Source organism: Leopardus geoffroyi, chromosome A1 (assembly GCF_018350155.1).
Source record: "Leopardus geoffroyi isolate Oge1 chromosome A1, O.geoffroyi_Oge1_pat1.0, whole genome shotgun sequence".
NCBI classification, from domain to species: domain Eukaryota; kingdom Metazoa; phylum Chordata; class Mammalia; order Carnivora; family Felidae; genus Leopardus; species Leopardus geoffroyi.
In genome coordinates, this window is record NC_059326.1 from 213,595,350 (window position 1) to 213,619,390 (window position 24,041).

Genomic DNA, 24,041 nt, shown 5'->3' on the forward strand with positions numbered 1-24,041 from the left:
TCTGGAGGCAGGAATTTTGAAGTTAGGGTACCTACATGGTTGGGTTCTGGAGAGATTCCTCTGTGTCCTCACATGGCCGAGAAACACAGCAAAATGTGTGGTGTCCCTTCTGATGAGGGCCCTACACTTGTAACTTTATCTAAACCTAATTATCTCTCAGAGACCCCCGTCTCCCAATAGATTCACATGGGGGTTAGGGCTTCAAAATATGAATTTTGGGGGTACACAATTCAGTTCATAGCAGCATGTTTTTGGAATGAAGGAATGAATGGTTGCCATTTTATTCATATTAGCATTATGATATTGAATTATAATTTTATTTTCATTGTGTGCCTTCTATCTTGGTTATCTTTAATCTCTGCTTAGCAATGTCTTGGCACTCAATAGCTATTTATTGAATTAAAATGATATTTTCTTATTTTAAGAATTACAAAATTATGTTTTATTTTATGCAGCTTTGTGTCTCTGCCTCCCAAATGGGATTTTCTGCTAGAAAATCATGCACACACCTGCATCGAATAGATAAATGTTATGGTGATGTGGTAGAAAACTTACATGCTTTCATTATTATCTGTAGTTTTCAGAATGTCCTCAGAATACTGATAGTGTGATGTAGTGGTGAAACACTATATTTACAGTCACAGCACTGTGGCATTAGATACGACTGCTGCTTCTGGAGTGTGAATGTAGTCTTATTTCTTCTCTAAACTTCAGATTTTTCAAATGCAGAATGATAGTATTTTACTGGGTTATTATGAGATGAGATGATTATGTGAAGAGAGCTTTGCAAATTGAAATATTTTTGTGTTGTGTTTATTAAGTAAACCCCTCATGCTTTCTAGAGAAGAATTAAGACTGGGATTAGAGTTAGGTTTTGTTAATAAGATGCTGTTAAATACACTTTAAAACTTCACTGATCAAATAAACATACATTTTGCCATGGATCCTTCAAAAGATTTATTTGTTTGTGAGGAAGTCAGTTTCTCCTCACACTTAGTTTTGTGCTTTCTGTATTGAAGTGATCAGTGGCAGGTGTGGAAAGAAAAATGAGTACAGTAGTGCTCCCTTATCCACAGGGGTAATGTTCCAAGACCCACAGGGGATGCCTGAAACCCAAGATAGAATCGAACCCTGTATATATCATGTTTTTTCCTGGTCATCATATTTATGATAAAGTTTTATTTATAAATTAGGCACCGTAAGAGATTAACAACTAATAGCAAGATAGGACAGTTATAACAATATCCTGTAATAAAAGTAATGTGAATGTGGTCTTTCTCTTTCTCAAAATATCTTACTGTACTCACCTTTCTTCTTGTGATGACTTGAGATGATAATATGCCTACATGATGAGATGAAGTGAGGTAAATGAATTCGGGGCATTGTACGTAGCATTAGGCTACTATTAACCTTCTGACAATAAAGTCAGAAGGGTTATCTACTTCTGGATGGTGATTGAGCATGGGTAACAGACTGTGGGTAAGGGGTGAGGGGACTACTATATCTTTCATTTTCATGGGGCTGAAGTGAAGCATACCTAGATTACCCATTAAACAAATCTGTCTTGGATGGCTGAGAGAAAGGGAGACACAGAATCCAAAGCAGGCTCCAGGCTCTGAGCCGTCAGCACAGAACCTGATGTGGGGCTCGAACTCACAAACTGTGAGATCGTGACCTGAGCCAAAGTTGGACGCTTAACTGACTGAGCCACCCAGTGCCCCTAAAAAAAATCTTAAAAAAAAAACAAAAAACAAAAAAACGTGTAAGTAAAACAAGACCACTGAGTATTACGCTTCAGGAGTAGGTGAAACAAGAGTAATCTGTAAAAGCCTGAACAGGAGCTGCTCAGTAACGGAGTGGTGTTATGGAAGCCAGGGGAGGAGGAGCAAAGGTCAGCAGCGGCAGAGGTTGTGGGGCAGTTAGTTAAGGCAAGGCTTGTTGAGAACTGTATCAGATTGCATGGGTTCGAAAGTGAAAAGGAAGTGGTGGCAAGTTATTTTTTGACCAAACAGTTGACTCTTGAACAGTGTGGGGGTTAGGGGTACCACAAAAGCTAAGGAAGCTTTGGACTTCCCCAGAACTTAACTACCAGTAGCCTACTGCTGTTTATTGGAAGCCTTCCCGATAACATGAAGTCAGTTAGGACATATTTGTATATATATTTTGTGCTGTATTCTTAAAATAAGTTACAGAAAAGAAAATGTTATTAAAATCCTGAGGAAGAGGAAATACATTTGTAGTACTATGCATATTGAAAAAAATCTGTGGATCAATGGACGTGTGCAGTTCAAACCAGTGTTGAAGTGTCGTACTTTCAAGGAGTTCGTGGTGAGTGGGCAGGATATAGGGCAGTGCTGGTTCCTCTCTCTCTGTTTCTCATGATGGGCAAACTTGAGGATGTTTGAATGTCAATAGGAAGTACTAGTATATATGTAAGAGGTTTAAGATGCTTTAGAAGGATGGGAATTGTGAGGAAAGGTACTTCTTAAGATGCGAGAGCATTGGTAGAAGGGTGAGCCTTAGGCAGTTTTTCTGTTACCAGACAAAAGAATGAGTAGGGAGGAATTTGAATTTATAGGTTTGGTTCATTGTTAGAAGTTGAGGCCATTCCTGTCAGATGGCGTTTACTTCTATGAAGTCATCTGCTGAAAATGAGCCAAGTTCAGAGATTTGAGGAGAATGGAGTTTTGAAATAGCTGCTACAGGGAGTGGGAAGAGTTTTGAGGGAAACACTGGATTTTCCAGGTATCATTGACAGTTTAAGTTGTACTGAGATTGCAAGATTTTTTTTTTTCCCCACTAGCAGTTCAGAAGTACAGAAAAGGAGAAAGTGGACAGTTGGATTGATCTGGAGTTGGAGTTTCGCTAGGTGAATGTAGTAGAAGAAAAATAGAAAACGCATTTAGGAAATTAGCAAGAGTGTAGTCTAAGTGGTGTATTCTGGGCTTGTTTTCCCTATTTTTGAATTGGAAATAATAATAATACTTAACCTCAGAAGGTTACTGTAAGGTGTAAATGAGTTACTATGTGTTTAGTGTTTAGAATAATACTTGACATATTGTGGGTGCTTAGTGAATGATTGTTCTGGCTAGAGGTGAGGATAAAGATGGAGGGGACTGATATGAAGGAGGGGAGGCTTGGGATTGGATTCCCCACAAAATTGAGGAAGAATTGGACGTGGATTGGATGTGAACTTACTACTTAGATTGGGTGCTAACAGAGGTTCTTGAGGTTTGATGCTGGTATCCAAGTTCCCAGGGAGTGGAGGTTCTTAGCCTGGAGTCAGTGGTAGAATTCAGGATAAAACACTTGACTGGGAAAACAGAATTTCTTTGAAAATAAAAAATTTTTGATTTTGTCTATCGTTTTTGCCATATGCAGACTTGGAAAAACTTGGGTGGTGTAAAATCAGTCTCTTTTATTTCTTTTAAATTGGAGTAATAGCTGGAAAGTTTTGCCCTCACTCCCAGGTTATGAAGGTATTCACCTCTGTTTTTTTCTAGTACTTTATTGTTTCATTTTACATTTCAGTCTCTGATCCATCTATTTGGAGCTTTATTTAGAAGTATAATATGAAGTATGGATCTAATTTCTTTTTCTAAATGGCTATCCACTTGTCCCAATTATTAATTAAAATACCCATCTTTCCATTTTATACTAATTTGAGATTACAGTTTTATCATTTATTAGATTTCAGTATATTCTTGGGTCTTTTTCTGGATTTTATTCTTTTGGCCTGTTCATGCATTGGTATCACATCATTTAATTTCTAGAGGCTTTTAAATCTGTTTTAGTAACTAGTAGGACAGTTTCCATTTCTGTTCCTCACATATTGCCCTCTCCCAAGTTTTCTTCGTTATTCTTTTGTATTTATGAACTCCGTTTTTAACTTCTGTATCTCCAGGAAAAAACAATTTGCTATTTTTATTGGGACCTTTGTAAGTTAGGAAGAACTCATAACATGATAATGTTTTTGTATGTAAGACATCTTCCAGGTCTGTTTTTAAGTCTTGCAGGAAAGTTTTAACTTTTCTTTGTATAGGTTTGCCTAGATTCTTTCTTTGGTTAAGATTGTAAATGAGGTCTTTGCAATTATATCTTAACTTTTTATATATTTTTTTTTATTTTTATTTTTTGGCATATGGCAGTTATTGATGGTTGTCAATTTTGTAGTCCTGGTACTATTGTATAGTAATTTTTCCATTTATACTCTTCAGTTTTTTCTCGGTGTCCTTTTTTTTTTTTTTCAGTCCCTAGTTATATCACCTGCAAATGTAGATAGTTTTCCAGTTTTTCTGTTTTCATTCGCTTATTTTTGTCTAATCTTTGAAGTCTGTCTTTACCTGAAGGCACCTTCATTGTCTTGATCAGTTTATTTTTGCTAAGAACTTTTTCACTCTTAGTTCTTCCAAAGTAATGAAAAGTTCTTTTAAGATTTCAGGAGTAATTTCATACACAAGGTGTGGTAGTTGTTTTTTTTGTTGTTGTTGTTTGTTTTTTTTGGTAACAGCTTTACAGAGGTAGAATTCATACATCATACAATTCACCCACTTAAAGTATACAATTCAAGGTTTTTAGTATGTTGAGTTGTGCAACAGTCATCACAAGCAATTTTAGAACAGTTTGGTTATCCCCAAGAGAAACTCAGACTCTTTGGCCATCACCTCCTTTTTTCCTGTCTCTTCAATGCTAGGCAGCCCCTACGTAAGTTGTACTGTGTAAAAATTTAGCAGCTTAAAGTAGCAAATGTATTTTATCTCCTAGTTTTCTGTGGACCAGGAATCTGGGCATTGCTTAACTGAGTGCCTCTGGCTCAAGGTCTTTCATGAGATTGCAGTTAAATTGTTGGCCGGAGAGAGCTTCAGTTTCATCTGAAGGTTCAACTGGAGGAGAATTCTATTTCTTGCAGGTTGTTAGTCTGAGAGCCTCAGTTCTTTGCCTGACGTGTCTATATAGTACAGCTGGAAACATGGCATTTGGCAGAGGAAGGGAGGAGGCCCAAGATGGAAGCACACACTGTATTTGTAACTAACCTTTGAAGTGATACACCATCATCTTTGCCATACACTTGATAGAAGCAAAACCCCAAGTCTAGCCTATAGTCACAAGGAGGGATTACATGAGGGCATGAATACCAGGAGGCAGGGATTATTGGGGGCTGCTCTAGAGGCTGCTTCTGCTTCTGTACAAGGATAGGATGACTTATTTTTTTGAAACCTTTTTTCATTTTTTGGCTTTTTAGCCCGTATTCTTTTTGATGATAAGCTGCTTTCTGTAGGCCTCATTAATTACCTTAACGTACTGGGATGTGTGGTTTTTAGGAAACAGTGGTGATCTTTAGATTCTGTGTACTCCAGAACCTATCATCCTGAGAGTCTAATTTGGTTTCTTAAAATCTAAATGTAGTATACACTTGCTGTGCCTCTGTAACTGTTAATAGTGTGCCAAGATAGTCCCAAAATTTCTTACCAGTTTGACTTTTAAGAAGATCACCTTGTCAAATGAAAACTTGAAATTTGTTTTGTCCTCATCTAGACTCCATATAACAGTGCCAAATACCAGTTTTCATGTACCCCATCATAAATGCTTATCTATCCTGAGATACGTTTAACTTTATTCTTCACACAGTTCTTTATATGCTGCTAAGGAGTTTGTAAAATGCCCTTGATGATTGACTTGGAAATGCTTTTTTGGAAATTAAAAGGATTGTTTATCTGGTTTTGCCCTAAGTCACATACCCCCTTAGGGAATTCTTAATTGGTTAGAATCATCCTTGTAGAATGCTTGACGTCTTTTTCATGTTAGGTGAGAAAATGTTGGCACAGAGAGGATATTAAATGATCTGCTTCAAATCCTGTAAAAAGTTTTCCCTGTGGCTGGGACTGGATTGAGGTTTCTCAGCATCTGGTCCAGCCTGATTATTCATACATCGTAATGACACTCTTTGTGTAAAGATTTTTGTTACCTAATTCTGTTTCTTGTTAGGGGTTTATTCTGAGTTTTATTTCTTTTTCAGTTGGTTTTGGTAATTTGTGTTTTCCAGGAATTTGAACATTTTGTCTGAGTTGTCTGATGTATTGACATAAAGTTGTTTATGGTATTCTCTTATAATCCTTTAAATTTCTGTAGGATTGGAAGTGATGTCCCTGCGTTACTTTTTTGACTTTGGTAATTTGTATATCTCTTTACTCTTTATTCCTCTGTTCCATCCCCCTGTTTTAACCTTGAAATTTTTTTTTTAAAGAAATAACTTTTGGCTTCATGGATTCTTCCTCCCCCCCCCCCCCCCCCGCCCCTTTGCATTTCATTGGTTTCTGCACTAATTTTTATTACTTCCTTTTCTTTGATTGATTTGGATTTAGTTGGTTTTTCTAGTTTCTTAAGGTAGGAGACCTTTCTTCTTTTGCAATGTAGATGTTTAACAGAGATAAATTTCTTTCTAAACACTGCATCTCATAGATTTTGATATTTTGTTTTTGTTTTCATTCAGTTCAAAATGTTTCCTAACTTCTTTGGTGATTTCTTTGAACAGTGGATTATTTAGAAGTCGTAGATTAATTTCCAAATAGAGATTTTCCAGATTTCATTCTGTTGATTTCTAATTTAATTCCCTTAGAGTAAAACATGCTTTATATGATTTCAGTTCTGTTGTTTCAAACTATTGTTTGAGAGTTTTCTCAATGCCATTTAAATCAGCTTGGTTGATAGTACTGTTCAGTTTTGTATCTTCGTTGTTTTTTTTGTCTAGTTCTATCCATCATTGTCAGTATAATCTTCAGCTACTGTTACTGTATTGTTTCTCCTTTCTGGTCAGTTTTTGCATCATGTATTTTGCATCTGTTAGGTATGTATGTATTACTTTATAATTGTTCTATCTTCCTGATACTTCTTTATCATATGAAAATGCCCCCTATATGTTCCTATTAACTTTATTCAATCTGAATAAATTTTGTCTTGTTAATATATCTGGTCCAGTTTTCTTTAGATTAGTGTTTGCATGTTCTTTTCACTCTTGTAAACCTATTTGTGTCTTTGGATCTAAACTGTCTTTTGTAGGCAGCGTATGGTTAGGTCTTTTATCCAGTCTTGGCAAGCTTTTATCTTTGGAGTATTTAATCTATTCACAATTACATAATTATTGATAGAGTTTGATTTACACCAGCCACTATGCTCTTTGTTTACTCCCCTTTCTTTTCTGCATTGTCAGAAATATTACAAATTTATGTTATGACCCCAACAACAATGTTTTATACTTAGTTTTATGCAAGACTTTGCTTTTAAATAAGGTTTTAAAAGGAAAAAGAAAATATCCTTTTTTAAAAAGCGTTTGTTTATTTTGAGAGAAGGAAAGAAGAATCCCAAGCGCGTGGAGTCTGACATGAGGCTTGATCCCGTGATTCTGAGATCATGACCTGAGCTGAAATCAAGAGTCTGATGCCTAACTGACTGAGCCACCCAGCTGCCCTGAAAATACAGTTTTAAAAATGTACCTTTGTATCTGTCTTTTGTTTATGTGGATTTGAAATACCATCTGATGATACTTTCAGCAGCAGAACTTCCTTTAGTTAATTTCTTATGAGGTTGATATGCTAGCAACAAATTCATTCTTCCTTTATCTAGGAATGTCTTTGTTTCAAATTCATTTTTGAACGTTAATTTTGCTGAGTATGTGTGAGAAATAAGCCCACTGACCCAATCAAAGGAGGGACGTGGAGATTCGGAGCACAGTGGAGCAAGGGTTTAATCAACCAAGAGCGGGTATCTGATGGACGGGCACACTCCAGGCAGTTCCAGCAGGCAATTTATCTCCTAGCATGAAGTCCCTCTCCTGGTTCCTCATTGGCTGAGTACTACAGAGGTTACAGCCTCACCTGGATGTTGCTTATGCCCCTGTAAGGCCAAAAAGTAGTCTGATTGGAACAAATGTACATTCCCTGAGGTGATGCAGAGACTTTCAGTCCCTGCTCCTTTTATTCTATGAAGCATGCTTATTGCAAATCCTGCGAAAATAACCCTGTGAAAAGGAGAGGGGAAGAAGAACCAGGAAGTGAAGTGTCTAAGGGCTTGGGACTCCCATTTTGGGGAGCGGGGAGTGGTTCATACATACTTCGAAAAGTTAACCCATTGTTAAGTAGACAGCACTGCTTTTATTTGGCATATCTGAAAATGAATCATCTCACTCTCACAGTATAGATCTTGGTTGGTAGTTTCTTTTCTTTTGGCACTTCAAATCTCAGTGCCTTCTAGTCTCCAGTCTTCAGTGATTGCAGTGAGAAGTTAACTGGTAATTTGCATTGTTCCCTTATATGTGATAAGTTGTTTTTTTTCTTGCTGCCTTCAAGATACTTTTTTTTTCCTCAACAGTTTGACTATGATGTCTATGTTTGGTGATCTCTTTGTGTTTATCCAGTTTGGAGTTTGTTGAGCATCTAGATCTTAGATGAATTATTTTCTACCTGGTTTGGGAAATTTCAGCTGTTATTTTTTCTACTTTCTCTCTTTTTGAGATTCCTTTTACTCCTGTTTTACTCCTAAGGTCTTAAAGACCTTAGTCTCTGGGGCGCCTGGGTGGCTCAGTCGGTTGAGCGTCCGACTTCGGCTCAGGTCATGATCTCACAGTCTGTGAGTTCGAGCCCCATATCGGGCTCTGTGCTGATGGCTCAGAGCCTGGAGCCTGTTTCCGATTCTGTGTCTCCCTCTCTCTCTGCCCCTTCCCTGCTCATGCTCTCTCTCTGTCTCAAAAATAAATAAAAACATTAAGAAAAAAGAATTAAAAAAAAAAAAAAAAGACCTTAGTCTCTGAGGCTTTCCTCATTTTCTTTCTCTCTCTCTCTCTTTTTTTTTAATTGAAGTATATTTGACATTCCTCATTTTCTTCTTTTCTCTTGCTGTTCTTCAAATTCAGGTTCCTTGATTTTCTTTGATTTCAAGTCTGTTGAACTCTTCTTGTGAACTTTTCATTTAGGTCATTAATTTTAACTCAGATTCTCATCTCTTGAGATTCTGTATTTGATGAATCAACTTTCTTAATTAGTCATTGTGTTATTCCTTTAATTCTTTAAAATTTTTTTTAAACATTTCATTTTTGAGAGAGAGACAAAGTGTCATCAGGGGAGGGACAGAAACAGAGGGAGACACAGAACCTGAGGCAGGCTCCAGGCTCTGAGCTGTCAGCACAGAGCCTGATGCGGGTTTCCAGCCCATGAACTGCAAGATCATGACCTGAGCTAAAGTTGGCCGCCTAACCAACTGAGCCACCCAGGCGCCCCTTGTTCCTATGATTCTTAAAATCTGATTTCCTTTAGTTCTTAACCAGTTATTTTGTAAAATGTCCCTCAATTTGGATTTGTCTGTTGTATACTTTTTTTTTTTTTTTTTTTTTTTTTTTTTTAAGAGAGAGTGTGAGCAGGGGAGAGGGAAGGCAGGGGAGAAAATCTGTAGTGTGGGGGCTCAATCCAGTGACCCTGGGATCATGACCTGAGCTGAAATGAAGAGTTGGATGCTCAACTGACTGAGCCACCTAGACTCCCCTTTTGTGTAAATACTTTTTTTTTTTTTTTTTTTTTTTTTGAGTGAGGTGAGGGGCAGAGAGAGCAAGAGGATGCAAGAGAATCACAAGCAGGCTCCACACTGATGTGTGGGGCTCAATCTCACGAACCATGAGATCATGACCTGAGCTGAAATGAAGAGTCAGACACTTAACTGACAGAGGCACCCAGGTGCCCCATATAAATATTTTTTAATGTGTATCTTAGTGTGTTGTTGTTGTTTAATTTTTAAAAAATGTATTTATTTTGAGAGAGACAGAGACAGTACAAGTGGGGGAGGGGCAGAGAGAGAGGGAGAGAGAGAATCCCAAGCAGAGCCTGATGTGGGGCTCAGACTCATGAAACCATGAGGTCATGACCTGAGCTGAAACCAAGAGTTGGAAACTTAACCGACTGAACCACCCAGGCACCCCATTTTGGTTTTGTTTTTAGTGTCTGTGTTTTTTTGTTTGTTTTGTTTTGTTTTTTTCTTTACCTAAGGTTGGGGATATTGGATTTATTTGCTTCTAATTAGATGAGATTAATTGGAATGTGGCAGTTAAATTGTAAGTGACATTTGTTTGGTTAATAAGTCCTAATTTGCTCTCTTACAAATGATAATGTGGGTGGATTGGACTGCCTTTTGTTTACTAGTATGCAGCTGCCCTTATAGACATAATCAGAGTAGGTTTCTAATAACAATTAAATGTTAAGTGCATGCAGATTTGAGTTTTTTAGCTATGCATAATATTTATTGGCCTGTGTAAATCTTTTAGTTGTAGTTGCTTTATTTAGAGACTTTTGTCAGATACATGTCAGAATTTATTAAATTCTTTTTAGCCTTACTAGAAATTACTTGCTTACTTGAACAAAATCCCTTCAAAGTAGCTTAAGATAAGGAGACACAGGTATTCAGCATACAGCCCAATACATAGGACTGGTTCTGTCGTTAGGATGCTATTCTTTGTGCAAACTGGTGCAGCCACTTTGGAGAACAGTATGGAGGTGCCTCAAAAAACTGAACATAGAACTACCTTACAACCTGGCAGTTGCATTATTAGGTAATTACCCAAAGGATACAAAAATACAGATTTGAAGGGGTGCAAGCACCCCAATATTTATAGCAGCATTATCAATAAGAGCCAAACTATGGAGAGAGCCCACATTGACTGATGAATGGATAAAGAAGATTTTGTGTATGTGTGTGTGTGTGTGTGTGTGTGTGTGTGTGTGTATAGACATACATACACACACACACACATACACACATACATACACAATGCAATAATGCTCAGCCATCAGAAAAAATGACATCTTGCCATTTGCAATGATGTGGATGGTTCTATAATGTATTGTGCTAAGCGAAGTAAGTCAGACGAATACCATACGATTTCACTCATTTGTGGAATTTAATAAGAAAACATGAACATATGGAAGGGGTGAGGGAAGAGAAGAGAGGGAAACAAACCACAAGAGACTCTTTTAATTTCAATTTTATTTTTTTAAATTTACATCCAAATTAGCGTATAGTGCAGCAGTGATTTCGGTAGTAGATTGCTTAATTCCCCTTACCCATTCAGCCCATCCCCCCTCCCACAACCCCTTCAGTAACCCTCTGTTCTCCATATTTAGGAGTGTCTTATGTTTGTCCCCCTCCCTGTTTTTGTGTTATTTTTGCTTCCCTTCCCTTGTGTTCATCTGTTCTGTGTCTTAAAGTCCTCATATGGGTGGAGTCATATGATATTTGTCTTTCTCTGACTAATTTTGCTTAGCATAATACCCTCTAGTTCCATCCACGTAGTTGCAAATGGCAAGATTTCATTCTTTTTGATTGCCGATTGTGTGTGTGTGTGTGTGTGTGTGTGTGTGTGTATGTGTACACACACACACACACACATACATATACATACATACATACCACATCTTCTTTATCCATTCATCCATCGATGGACATTTGGGCTCTTTCCATACCTTGGCTATTGTTGATAGTGCTGCTATAAACATGGGGGTGCATGTGTCCCTTCGAAATAGCATACCTGTATCCCTTGGATAAATACCTAGTAGTGCAATTGCTGGGTCATAGGGAAGTTCTACTCTTACTTGAGTTGATTCTTAAACAGCAAAATGCTTCTCATTAAGTACTTCTGGAGCTTATACCTTGAATGGTGAGAGCTCAGTGTTTGCATTTTTAGGGACCCAGTAAAACAACACCCTTTCCCCCACTCAGGTTGAGCCACCTGAGGGACTCAGGCAAATAGAGATACAAATAAATATTATCACTGAGAATAAGCTGTGTTGGAGGTTGTTGCTTAGATGTGTAGCAGCATTGGGCTTTCTGTAGACTCTGTCCCCTAAACTTAGACCTTGGAACTGCCCATCAAGGGAATTTTGTCTGTAGAGCATGTCCCTGAGATCACTGCCTCATTTGTTATTACATTATTCATTGTTCTTACCGCCTTGCATCTGAATGGCATACTATATGATAAAGTAATTCATATTTCAGTTTATGTTCCACAACCATCTCATGAGATCTGCCTGAAAGTTTGGCCATTTGACTGAGTGAGTCTGTGATGCTGGGGACTCTGAATAACAAAAGATTGATTGAAGTACAACTCTGTAATTAATTTAGCTGGCACCCCATTGGGAAAGTTTCTCCTTATCTGGTTATTATTTGTTGTTACTAAAGTAGATGGTGAAAGGCAAGTAGAGGTGCTTTGAATTAGTTTCCAGAACCCTTGGATTTCTTGTCTCTTGTGTTCTGTTCTGTTCTTTGTTGGAGGCCTTGTGAGCTGCACATGGTATAATCTTCAAATGTACCTGTTGTTGGTTTTTTAGTTCATCAGTATGACCATATTAGTTAGGGTCTTAATACATTTTCTGTTCTGGTATGTTCCCTCCTATTTTGGACCCATGAACCTAATGAAGTCATGTTTCTCTGGGTTTTGTGGGAACAGCTTATGACCTATCTCTGCTTGGAATATCTCTGTCTCTCCCATTCTTGTATTTTAGGATATTGGAACTGATAACTTGTAGGGCCCCAGAGTAGTTTGCTGTGGTTTTCTAACCTCCAGTTGTTTCTTCTACAGTGAACGGGGGGGGGGGGGGGGGGGGGGGGGGCATCCTTAAGGTCCTGTGGCTACTGGTATTCCTAGTGCAGCTTCTGCTGCTTCATCAGTAAGTTGATTGTCTGGCCAGTGGTTTTCTCTCAGTGTGACCCTGAATGTTGAGTACCTATCCTTGGACTAACCGAGGGCGTGAAGATACTCCATTGCTGGTGGTAGAATCTCAAACCCATTTAGGGATCTGAAATGATTATTGACTTATAAGTGTAAGAGCTGTGTGGTGTCACTGGGTACATAATCATAACTGGGACTTCTTTACCCTCTTAAAACGTGCCTGCAAATGTAGGTAGTTGTGCCTTTTGAGCCAAATCATAAACTGCTTTATATTGTTGGGTCTTCCTCACCTATTTTAACAGTTACTTTTATTGTGGCTGGCTTGCCCTGCTTAACAGAGTATATTTTTATGGGGCAAACACATCATGTCTTGCATCCCGCCTAGACTACAGTTCTTGCAATTGTTTCAGGGAGTAATGGTTTGTCTGAGGACTGAATCTTTCAGTCAGTGGTTATTGACCTGCCCTTGTAAAAAATCTTTTCCACTGAGAAGTCAGGTGGACTGATGGCATGCCTGGATGTGGTTTCAGTCATCCAGTCTTGTACCAAGTTTTAAGTACTCCAGGTAACTGACATCACTACACCGCTGTGGACATGTGGGGCCTATGCCACATGTCTCTTCTCTCTTCCATGGGTTTAGGCTCAATAACTGTAATGTGGCATTTCCTTTAAAATACCATCTTATTTGAAATGCATCCCAATTTTAGAGATAGTAACCCCCCCCCCCGCCCCCGCAGGAGTGCTGAGAAATATTGACATACATTGTTGTGTAAGTTTAAGGAGCATAGAATGGTGGTTTGTTTTACAAATATTGTGAAATGTTTACCAAAATGGATTTAGTTAACATCGTCACAAAAAGAGACTCTGTTTTTAATTTTTTATTAAAAAAAATTTTTTTTAGTGTTTATTTTTGGAGAGAGAGACAGAGTATGGGCGGAGGAGGAGCAGAGAGAGAGGGAGACACAGAATCTGAAGCAGTCTCCAGAGTCTGATGCAGGGCTTGAACTCACGAAACCGTGAGATCGTGAGCTGAGCTGAAACCAAGAGTTGGACACTTTACCGACTGAGCCACCCAGGTGCCCCACCATTCAAAATTTTAAATTTAATCTTGCATTTTTTAGTACTCCTCCTCTCCCTCCCCTCTCCCAACTTGGTTAATTCCTGATCATGTTTTGCTACAGAACTGTCTGTGCTGATTAGTCCACTTTCCCATGTGATTTTAATTGTATGTTTTCTACTGGTAATGCTTAAAAGCCGTTCACTTCATGTAAGTTTTTAAAGTCTGCTGTTAAAGACTCCAGTTGGCTAAGGTCTGGATACACAGTTACCTTGGGAGTAGTTCAGATTGAGACGTAATTTCATCCTTAGCTAACAAATGGGAGCTTCTCAGTACAGTTCATCTGGAATTTCCGGACTTGTAGACAGACAGGGCGTGGTACTGTCCACATCCGTTACTGCTTCATGAGGTGCACTCTGTTGTTTGCAGTTGCTAGCTTACCTGGGAGCTCCATTTCCGTGTCCAGGTCAGTAGAAGCCAGATATCTGTAACTTTGATTTCATGTGGAATTCATTCCCAGGCTTCCCAGGACTTTAGGTGGCATGGGTACATAGGCTGTGGGTATTACCTAACCTCTGTAACTTAACTGATCTCAGTAGCCACTTCACTAAACCTATGGCAGTGTTAATTTAATCAGACCCCTATCGTTTATTAAGTTTAAAAGTATTCTCTCAAATTCAGTCAATTTCTGCTTCCCCTGCCTCATATTTAAATTAGCCTAGGGGTACCTGTGTGGCTCAGTTGGTTAAGCATCCAATTCTTGGTTTTAGCTCAGGTCATGCTTCGGTTTCGTTCCCCCTCTCCCCCTCTCCCTCCCTCCCTCCCTCCCTCCCTCTCTCCCCTCTCTCCCCTCTCCCCCCTCTCTCCCGCTCTCCATCCCTCCCCCCTCTCCCCATTCCCCCTCCCTCCCTCTCCCTCCCTCTCCCTCCCTCTCCCTCCCTCTCCCCCTCTCTCCCTCCCTCTCCCCCTCTCTCCATCCCTCCCCCTCTCCCCCTCCCCCCTTTCCCCCTTTCCCTTTCTCCCCCCTCTCCCCCCTCCATCCCTCTCCCCCCTCCATCCCTCTCCCCCCTCCCCCCTTTCCCCCTTTCCCCTTCTCCCCCCTCTCCCCCTCTCCATCCCTCTCCCCCTCTTCCTCTCTCCGTCCCTCTCTCCTTCCCTTCCCTCTCTCTCTCCTTCCCTTCCCTCTCTCTCTCTGCTTCCCCTCCTCCTCCCCCCTCCTTCCTTCCCTCCCTCTCTCTCCTTCCTTCCCTCCCTCTCTCTTTCCTTCCCTCCCTCTCTCCTTCCTTCCCTCCCTCTCTCCTTCCTTCCCTCCCTCTCTCTTTCCTTCCCTCCCTCTCTCCTTCCTTCCCTCCCTCTCTCCTTCCTTCCCTCCCTCTCTCCTTCCTTCCCTCCCTCTCTCCTTCCTTCCCTCCCTCTCTCCTTCCTTCCCTCCCTCTCTCCTTCCCTCCCTCCTTCCCTCTCTCTCTCTCCTTCCCTCTGTCTCTCTCCTTCCCTCTGTCTCTCCCTCCCTCTCTCCCCCTCCCTTCCTCCCTCTCCCCCCCCCCCACACACACTAAATAAACTTAAAAAAAAAAAAAGAGTTTAAGTTGACCTCTTTAAATTGCTAATTTGTTTATTCTTTTGTGGCTCTCTTAATCTAAATTCTCACTTTCCCAAAGCCTTTTCCCTCAGGAGTGGTAGTTTATTAGGCTAATTTAAGTCCCTGTGTTGATAGTGGAATCTCATGGACCTTGATGGTCAGTCCCCATCTGTATACAGGCTGACCACTGTGACCTCGCAAAGTACCAAGACTGACCTTGAACAAGTGCCAGAATCAAAGGGGTAGGTGTCTCCCTAATCCTAGACCCTCCATTACTCAGAGAATCCATTGGCCTGCTCTCCCTCTTACCAAGACTATATGTTACTAGGTTCTGAGAACCATTTAGAAGTTCTCCTTTCTCCTCCGAGTTAGGCACTTTATTATTTAAATTTTTTTTTTAATTTTTTTAAGTTTATTTTATTTTTTGAGAGAGTGTGCGCGTGCAAGCAAGTAAGTGGTGGGGGGGGGGGGGAGTGCGGGCAGAGAGATAAGGAAAGAGAGAATCCCAAGCAGGCTGTGTTCTGTCAGCGCACAGCATGGAGCCCTAAGCGGGGCTCAGTTTCACGAACTGTGAGATCAGGACCTGAGCCAAAATCTAAGAGTCGATGTGTAATCTGTTGAGCTACCTAGGTGTCCCCAGAGTAGGGGGCTTTAGATTAGTAGTTGGCAAAGTTCATAGCTTCATATTTTGGAGGACTCCCAATTATTTGCTCTCAAATAGTGCCCAGACTTCATCTGGTTGATATGAGTATCCCCAGATCTCTAGATAGTCTGTCAGTCTCCTTCTGTCTGGTGGTTCTTCCACCTCGCATGTTGCCCTTAGATTTCTGTTGGAGTGAGGGTGGAGCATCTGATTGCCTTACTGTTTGTTATTCAGAGCTTTAGGCATGGGCCAGCACATAAATTTGCTAATATATTTTTTCAAAATTAGTCTTGTGGGGGTGCCTGGGTGGCTTAGTTGGTTAGGCGTCTGACTCTTGATATCTACTCTGGTTGTGATCCTTCCATGCTGTCATGAGATTGAGCCCCATGTCAGGCTCTGTGTGCTGAGCGTGGGGTCTGTTTGGGATTCTCTCTCCCTCTCTTTCTGGCCCTCCCCCCTCAAAATAAATAAGCATTAAAAAATTAACTTTGTGTTTTGATGTTTCAATATTCTTTGAGGCTACATTGGGCTAGATTGTTTTTCCGGATCTTTTTAACTTGCCTGTATGTACTAATAATAAACTGCAGTCAGGGGTTAACTGCGTGAGTGAGCTCTGGTCCTTGTAATCTGAAAGAGCCTAGAAAACACTTAATGAAGAATGAGAGACATAGTTTTAAACCTGACTTCCAAAGTTATTTGTTTAACTGCGTGTAAGGGTTAGTGGTGAAAAGACAATAAACACCTGAAAACTCTAGATTAGTAATGTATAACAATTGTAAGTTTTTAGTATTTTATTTAAAATTATAATAATGAAAAGATAAAGGTAAAAGGTACCAGAAATAACTTTGCCTAAAAATATTTGTTTTTCAATCTGAATTCAAAATAAATTAGCTCTTTTCTTTTTGTTTTTTTTTAAACTAGGGTTACACATCATTTTGGAATGACTGTATATCATCTGGATTACGTGGCTGTATGTTAATTGAATTAGCACTGAGAGGAAGGTTACAACTAGAGGCTTGTGGAATGAGACGTAAAAGTCTGTTAACAAGAAAGGTAAGAGGAGTGCTAAATAACATCCTTGTTAAAGAGTTTGTGCTGACTAAAAGTGAAAATTTCTAATACCTTTAAAGAATTAACTAGGAAGTTGATTTTAAAGTTAAGACTTTATTGGAAGTCGTATTTCCGTATCTTTTTTGTATTTTTGGTTTCTTAGTTCTTTGTACGTAATGACTCATGTAATTCATTGTCAGGCTCACTGGCCACTGCATCTCACATATTCAGAAAGACTCTAGACTTCATTTTCCTTCTGAAAGCCATAATTTGGAAAGACCTGACATAATTTTGTTTTAAAACTCAAAGGTGTTATCGTGCAAATTAACTGTCCATGGGCTGTTGGTCTTTTTAGCAGAATATGAATATGTGCTTTTTAGATCTCTGCCTTCTCTAGTGTGATAGGCTGTATAAATCGTTATTTTTGGCTAGTTTTTAGGATTCTTAACTCCATCCTCAGTCTGAAATACTCAAAACTGTTTCTCTTCTAGTCTGTCATTGTGTTTCTTGGGGGGCATGATGTTTTCAAAACTTTTCAATTTTTTTTTTAGCTTTTTAATGCTTATTAGGGAGAGAGAGAGAGGGAGAGAGATAGCAGGAAAAAAGGGAGTCACAGAATCCAAAGCAGGCTTCCAGGCTCTGAGCTGTAGCACAGAGCCTAACACCAGGCTTGAACTCACGAACTCTGAGATTATGACCTGAGCCGAAGTCAGATGCATAACTGACTGAGCCAGCCAGGTGCCCAGAACTGTTTTTTCTTTAATACAGCATCTTCAAGAAATCTACATAGTTTTAGATCAAAACTGAATGTTTTTTGATTGATATGCCATAATCCTATAGGAAAGAGAGCCATTTATATGTTCTTGAAAATTATATGCAAAGTAAACATTGTATAGCAGAACATATTCCTCATCGGATTTTAAAATTAAATCTACTTTTAGTCATGCAAAGTAGAGTTATATGAGCTGGCCTGAGATTGGTTTTAAAATTACTGTTTTAGAGAACTGTATCATAAAGCAGAATATAAATTTTATTCTGTTTTACTGTGTAACCGTAGATTTATGGAGGAAAACTTTAAGAATTTGCCATTATAGTTATCAATAAAACATACACATAGGTTGCTGTTGATTATAGTAATTATAAACAATTTGACGTTAATGTTATGAAGCCCCGACCTAAAATGAAAAGATTTGATACTGGTTCTTTTTGTGGGAATAAGAGCTAGCTTTGTGTTGGTTATCAGCAGATTATTTGATCTTTTGTTCGTTTATTCATTTGTCCAATATTTAGTTAGTGCTTAAGTCTACCATACACTGCTCGACCCTGGGAGTACAGTGGAGGCCAAGAGACACATGTTCCCTACCTCATGGGCTTTCTGTTTCAGTTCATTGTTGGTGTGACCTTAACTAGGTGGTTGATGTGTTTTTTGGAAAAATACTCCATATGATTTAATTTATTGACCTAAAAATAATGATGGATTTTATTAAAGTAATACATATTAATAGTTATAAAATCAAATTGTAAAAGTTAAAACAAAAAATAACAATCTTCTATTCACTTTTCCCCACTCCTTAGTCCTGCTCCTGAGAGGCAGTCCTTTTTAGTCCTTTTATTAGTTTTGCAGGGTCTCCTTAACAGATTATAACAAACTTGATGGCTTAAAACAACTGATCCTTATTCTCTCAGTTCTGGAGGCCAGCATATGCTATGCTCTCATAGAAGGCTTCAAGAAGGATACTGTGTCTTAATTCTGGCTTCTGCTGGCTCCAGGGTTTCCTTGACTTTTGACTCCATCTCTGTGCTCTGTCTTTACACTCCTTTCTCCTCTGTGTCTCTCTCCTTTGTGTGTTTTTTATAAGGACGCTTTCATTGCATTGTGTGTTTTTTATAAGGATGCTTTCATTCCTAGATAATCCTGATCTAATTAATCCTGGATAATCCAGACCGTCTCCAGATCTAATTTAACTTAATCTTATCTACAGGGATTTTGCTGAAAAGTAAAGGGTTCCAAGGGTTAGGCCATGAACACCTCTTGGAGACCACTATTTAACTTGCTGTTCTCTTAGTTATTTCTTTTGGCATTTTCCTCCATATTTCTAATGAGTTTATACTGCCATCTCTCTCTCTCTCTCTCTTTTTTAAGATTTTATTTTTAAGTAATCTTTTTTTTTTTTATTTTTTTATTTTTTTGGGGACAGAGAGAGACAGAGCATGAACGGGGGAGGGGCAGAGAGAGAGGGAGACACAGAATCGGAAGCAGGCTCCAGGCTCTGAGCCGTCAGCCCAGAGCCTGACGCGGGGCTCGAACTCACGGACCGCGAGATCATGACCTGGCTGAAGTCGGACGCTTAACCGACTGCGCCACCCAGGCGCCCCAATTTTTAAGCAATCTTTACACCCAACATGGGGCTCGAACTCACAACCCCAAAATAAATAGTCACATGCTGTCTGCCTGAGCCAGCCAGGGGCCCCTGCCATCTCTTGGTTAGTCACTTTGAAATGCTGTTTACTTTCTATTAAGAAAGATGGAAAAAAGGAAAAAAGAAAAGGTGAATATTTGGCTCTCTCACATACTACTTATCTCTACCCCCAGTTTTCCTAATAGGGTTATGTTGTAATTTTGAGCAAAACCATAACAATTACTTTATAGTATTATAATTATGTTACTATTGCCTGCAGAGTTATGTCAGATCCTATATTCTCCTTTCATTTTTTTTTTTCTTAAGAGTTTTCATAATTTTCTTTTAAAAAAATCTTTTTGGAGCTTCTGGTTGGCTCAGTCGGTTTAGTGTCCTGCTTAGCTCAGGTCATGATCTTAGGGTTCGTGAGTTCGAGCTCAGAGCCTGGAGCCTCCTTCGGATTCTGTGTCTCCCTCTCTCTGCCTCTACCCCTCTTTCTCTCTGTGTCTCTCTTAAAAATAAACGTTAAAAAAATTAAAAAATAATTTTTTCTATGTAGCTATCTCTTTTTTCTCACATGCTCCCTTGGAAAAAAATTAGCATTATTAATTTTCAAATGTTCAAGTACATTGGTTTGGACTGGTTATGATTTGGTGCTACTGGAACTTCCTGTCATATTTTACTGCTTTCAACCCCCTGTTTTCTGGATCTAGTATTTTTTGTTTTTCTATCCTGGAGGGAGGAAATGTTTTGAGACTTTGCATTCCTGAAAATTTCTTTACCTCATTTTTATTTGACGGTTTGGGAATAGAATGTTGCATTTAAGTTACTTTCCCACAGAATTTTGAAGTCATTTCCCCATTGTCCTCTGGTATGCACAGTTGCTGTTAAGGTCTGGTGCCCTTCTGGTTTTCATTCATTGTGTGATACTTGTTTTCCAGTCTGGAAGTGTTTCAGATCTTTTGTTTTTTCCCTGGTGTTCTGAAATTGTATGCTGTCCCTTGATGTGGGTCTTTTAAAATTCATTATGCTGTGCTCACTGTGACAGCACATATATTGAAAATCATTATGCATGGGCTCTTTCGTCGTAGAAGTGTTTAGTTTTGGTTTTAGAAAATTTTCTTCTATTTTTGTATCTTCTGTGCTCCATTTTCTAGACCTCTATAAGTTTGATGTGGACCTCTTGACTAGTCTTTTTTCTTTCTGTTTCTTAATTTCCTAGCTTTATTGAGGTATAATTGGTATTCTCTTGGCTCCTTTACCTTTTAATCCTCTGTTGAGTTTTTTATTGTGGCTCTCATGTTTTTGATTTCCAGGGACCTTTTCTTGTTTTCGTGTGTTTTGTTTTTGTTTTTTGCTTTGTTTTGTCTTTTAATCACACCTTCTTATTTTAGGGATGTAATATCTTCCTTTAAATCTCTAAGGATATTATGGCTGTTTTGAAAATTTCTTTTGTTTCTTCAAAGTTCTTATTTTCTTTTGGTCTCTTCCATGTTGAAGGTTTTATTTTAGTATCTTGTTATCCTTGGTTATCTGTTCATATTTAAGAATGAGGCTCTCCTCTAAGGAGAAATACACTAAATAGAAATTAAAGGTGTGGGGAGAGCATATGTTTACTAGTGGTCCACACATTGCTGAAATTTGATAAGGGGTTTGGAACTTACTCTACACATTGAAGACTTTTAGGCAGAAACCGTTGAGCTAAGATTTGCCTTTTAGAAAGGTCATTGAGGGGGTATGGGTTAAATGGGCGATGAGCATTAAGGAGGGTACTTGTTGGGATCAACACTGAGTGTTATATGTGATAAATTAAGTGATCAGTCACTACTCTCAAAATCATTACACTATATGTAAAATAACTTGGATTTAAATAAATTAAAAAAATTAAAATCAGGAGAATGGATTGAAAAGGGCTATAAATAGTTTGGGGAGGCTAGTTAGGAAGCTTAATACAAGTGAAAGATTATTAGATTAAGTAGAGTAGCATAATTACAGAGGTGATAGAGAAGAGTAATCTATCTGTGAGAGAATTTCATAAGAAAAAAGCCCCACCTGCACCCAGGTTATTGTGACCTGATAGAAGACCCATCTCAGAAGGTGGGCATGAGGTGATTGCAGTGGATTTAAGGAGCAAGTGAGAAGTAAGAAGTGGTGGCAAGACTACAGTGTATAAAGATACAACTTTTTCTCCCAAGGTTCTTTTTTTCTTCTCTCTGACCCCTTAACTAAAAGCATGGTCCAGAATAGCACTGTCCAGCGAAACTTTCTGTGATGATGGAAAATGTTCCGTATCTGCCAACACTGTAGCCCCTAGCCACCTGGTGTCTGTGAACCAAACACTTGAAATGTGGCTAGTGCATCTGGGGCATGTTGTAAATAACACACTGGAGTTGGGAAGACTTACTATGGAAAAGAATGTAAAATATCTCAATTTAAAAATATTTGTTACATGTCAATATTTTGGCTATGGTGGGTTAAAGCAAATACATTAAAATTAATTTCACCTGTGTCTTTCTTTTTTAAAATAATTACAAAAGTTTAAAAAAATTTGTGGCTTACATTTGTTCTAATTATATTTCTGTTGGGTCATGCTGTCTCAGAAACAGAGATCTCATTATATGTTTTTTTTAACTTTTCAGAAGATCGAACAGAAAGGTAAGGACAATTGTTGAGGATAAGTTTAAGGGAAGACTGCTGCATTTACAAAATAATAGTTAGATTTTGTAATGTTTTAATAAAGGTAACATAAGTAATATAGCAGATTACAATTTGATTATAGAGAATTTCAACCAGAAATTTGTTTCTTAGCCAAGAACTCTGTGAAGGCTGCAGAAATCTAATGCTTGGCCAAAGTAGTAAATAGCATTTTCTTCTTGTTCCCCAGTCTTGTCTTTTTCCACTTTTAGATGGAGTGAGTCTATAACCATCTTAACTTTAAAAAGTTTTGTAGTGTAACAATTGTGTTACCAAACCTATCAGTATATTCAAGGTTCTGCTAGTTGTCACAATTTTAAAAAAAAAATTTTTTTTTTAACGTTTATTTACTTTTGAGACAGAGACAGAGCATGAATGGGGGAGGGTCAGAGAGAGAGAGGGAGACACAGAATCTGAAACAGGCTCCAGGCTCTGAGCTGTCAGCACAGAGTCCAACACGGGGCTCGAACTCTCGAACCGTGAGATCATGACCTGAGCCGAAGTCGGACGCTTAACCGACTGAGCCACCCAGGCGCCCCTAGTTGTCACAATTTTGAAAAAAAAACTTTCTCACCTGCCAAATTATATTTCATATTTAAAACTTTTATCTTTTATTGTGGCATAAGCTCTTGAGGAGCCAAGTCTTACTTAATTTTTACTCCTAATTGGCTAGCCATTTGTTTTAGTAACATTGAAAAATTCATTTCTCCACTGCTGTAAAATGCCACATTTATCATATACTGAATTTTTATATATAATTGAGTTTATTTCTATAACTAATAAATGTTTAAAAAATGAATTTCTTGATTAAATAGCCTAAGGTTTAGCAATGAAAAGAATTAGTATCAACTGTTCTAGCATTTGTCTTTACTAATTCTTGCACACTTTATTTTCATTCATGATTGTGGCTAATCTGGTTAGGTTCAATGTTGGATTTCTGAATAGAGAATTAATTTGAAATCTGAACATTCACACTGTGTGAAGAACTTCAAGAAGTTTTTGCATAATTAAGTTTTTCATTTAAAGAGATGAAGTCAGAAAAAAGAATTCGTGATCATTTCATTCCTATTGCTTACATTTTAGGTGATCTGTAAGTCAGATGCTCCAACGGGGGATGTTCTTCTTGATGAAGCTCTAAAGCATGTTAAGGAGACGCAACCTCCAGAAACGGTCCAGAACTGGATTGAATTACTTAGTGGTAAGCTTTTGTGTATAAACTAAAAGCTGAATTCTGTTTAAAAGATTTTTGTAAAAAGGGGCACCTGGGTGGGTCAGTTGGTTGAGCATCTGACTCTTCATTTCAGCCCAGGGCATGATCCCAGAGTCTTGAGATTGAGCCCTGCAACCGAGCTACTTGCTGAGTATGGAGCTTGCTTGAGAGTCTTTCCCTCTCCCTCTGCCCTTCTCTCCTGTTCCTGCTGCCTCTTAAGAAAAAAAAAAAAAAAGATTTTTGCAAAAGTTTAAAATCCTTTTGGGAAGAACTTACACAAAATAGCCAAAAGCTTATTATTTAGGCAGACTTAAAAGTTATTAGCCACTGAATGGGGAAAATAGTAGTTTTAAAAGTTTCACTCCCTTTAACAAGCAGATACATGTTCAGTAAAACAGAATATTCTTCCTTAGAGCTTCCACCATTCTTTAAGTTTTTCTTTTTAATGTTTATTTATTTTTGAGAGAGACAGAGCGTGAGTGGGGGAGGAGCAGAGAGAGCGGGAGACACAGAATCCAAAGCCGGTTCCAGGCTCTGAGCTGTCAGCACAGAGCCCGACGTGGGCTTGAACCCACGAACCGTGAGATCATGACCTGAGCTGAAGTTGGACACTTAACTGATTGAGCCATCCAGGTGCCCCACTGCTCTTTAACTTTTAAAAACATTTAGATGTTGTGAGATTGGTAATTAACATTGTGTCATTTTT

The 24,041-nt window shown here is 38.7% G+C and overlaps 1 protein-coding gene across 2 annotated transcripts in view; it reads left to right on the forward strand.

The window, feature by feature from the left end:
* The window catches only part of LOC123578342 (Golgi phosphoprotein 3), a 49,015-nt gene that overhangs the window by 15,546 nt on the left and 9,428 nt on the right, over positions 1 to 24,041 (forward strand). Inside the window, exons 2-3 of one of the 2 annotated variants that reach the window (XM_045441273.1) lie at positions 16,904 to 17,035; positions 23,209 to 23,323. In XM_045441273.1, the coding sequence (XP_045297229.1) occupies positions 16,904 to 17,035; positions 23,209 to 23,323 (247 nt within the window). The remainder of the gene's footprint in view (positions 1 to 16,903; positions 17,036 to 23,208; positions 23,324 to 24,041) is intronic. The other variant, XM_045441282.1, reaches the window with a different exon arrangement.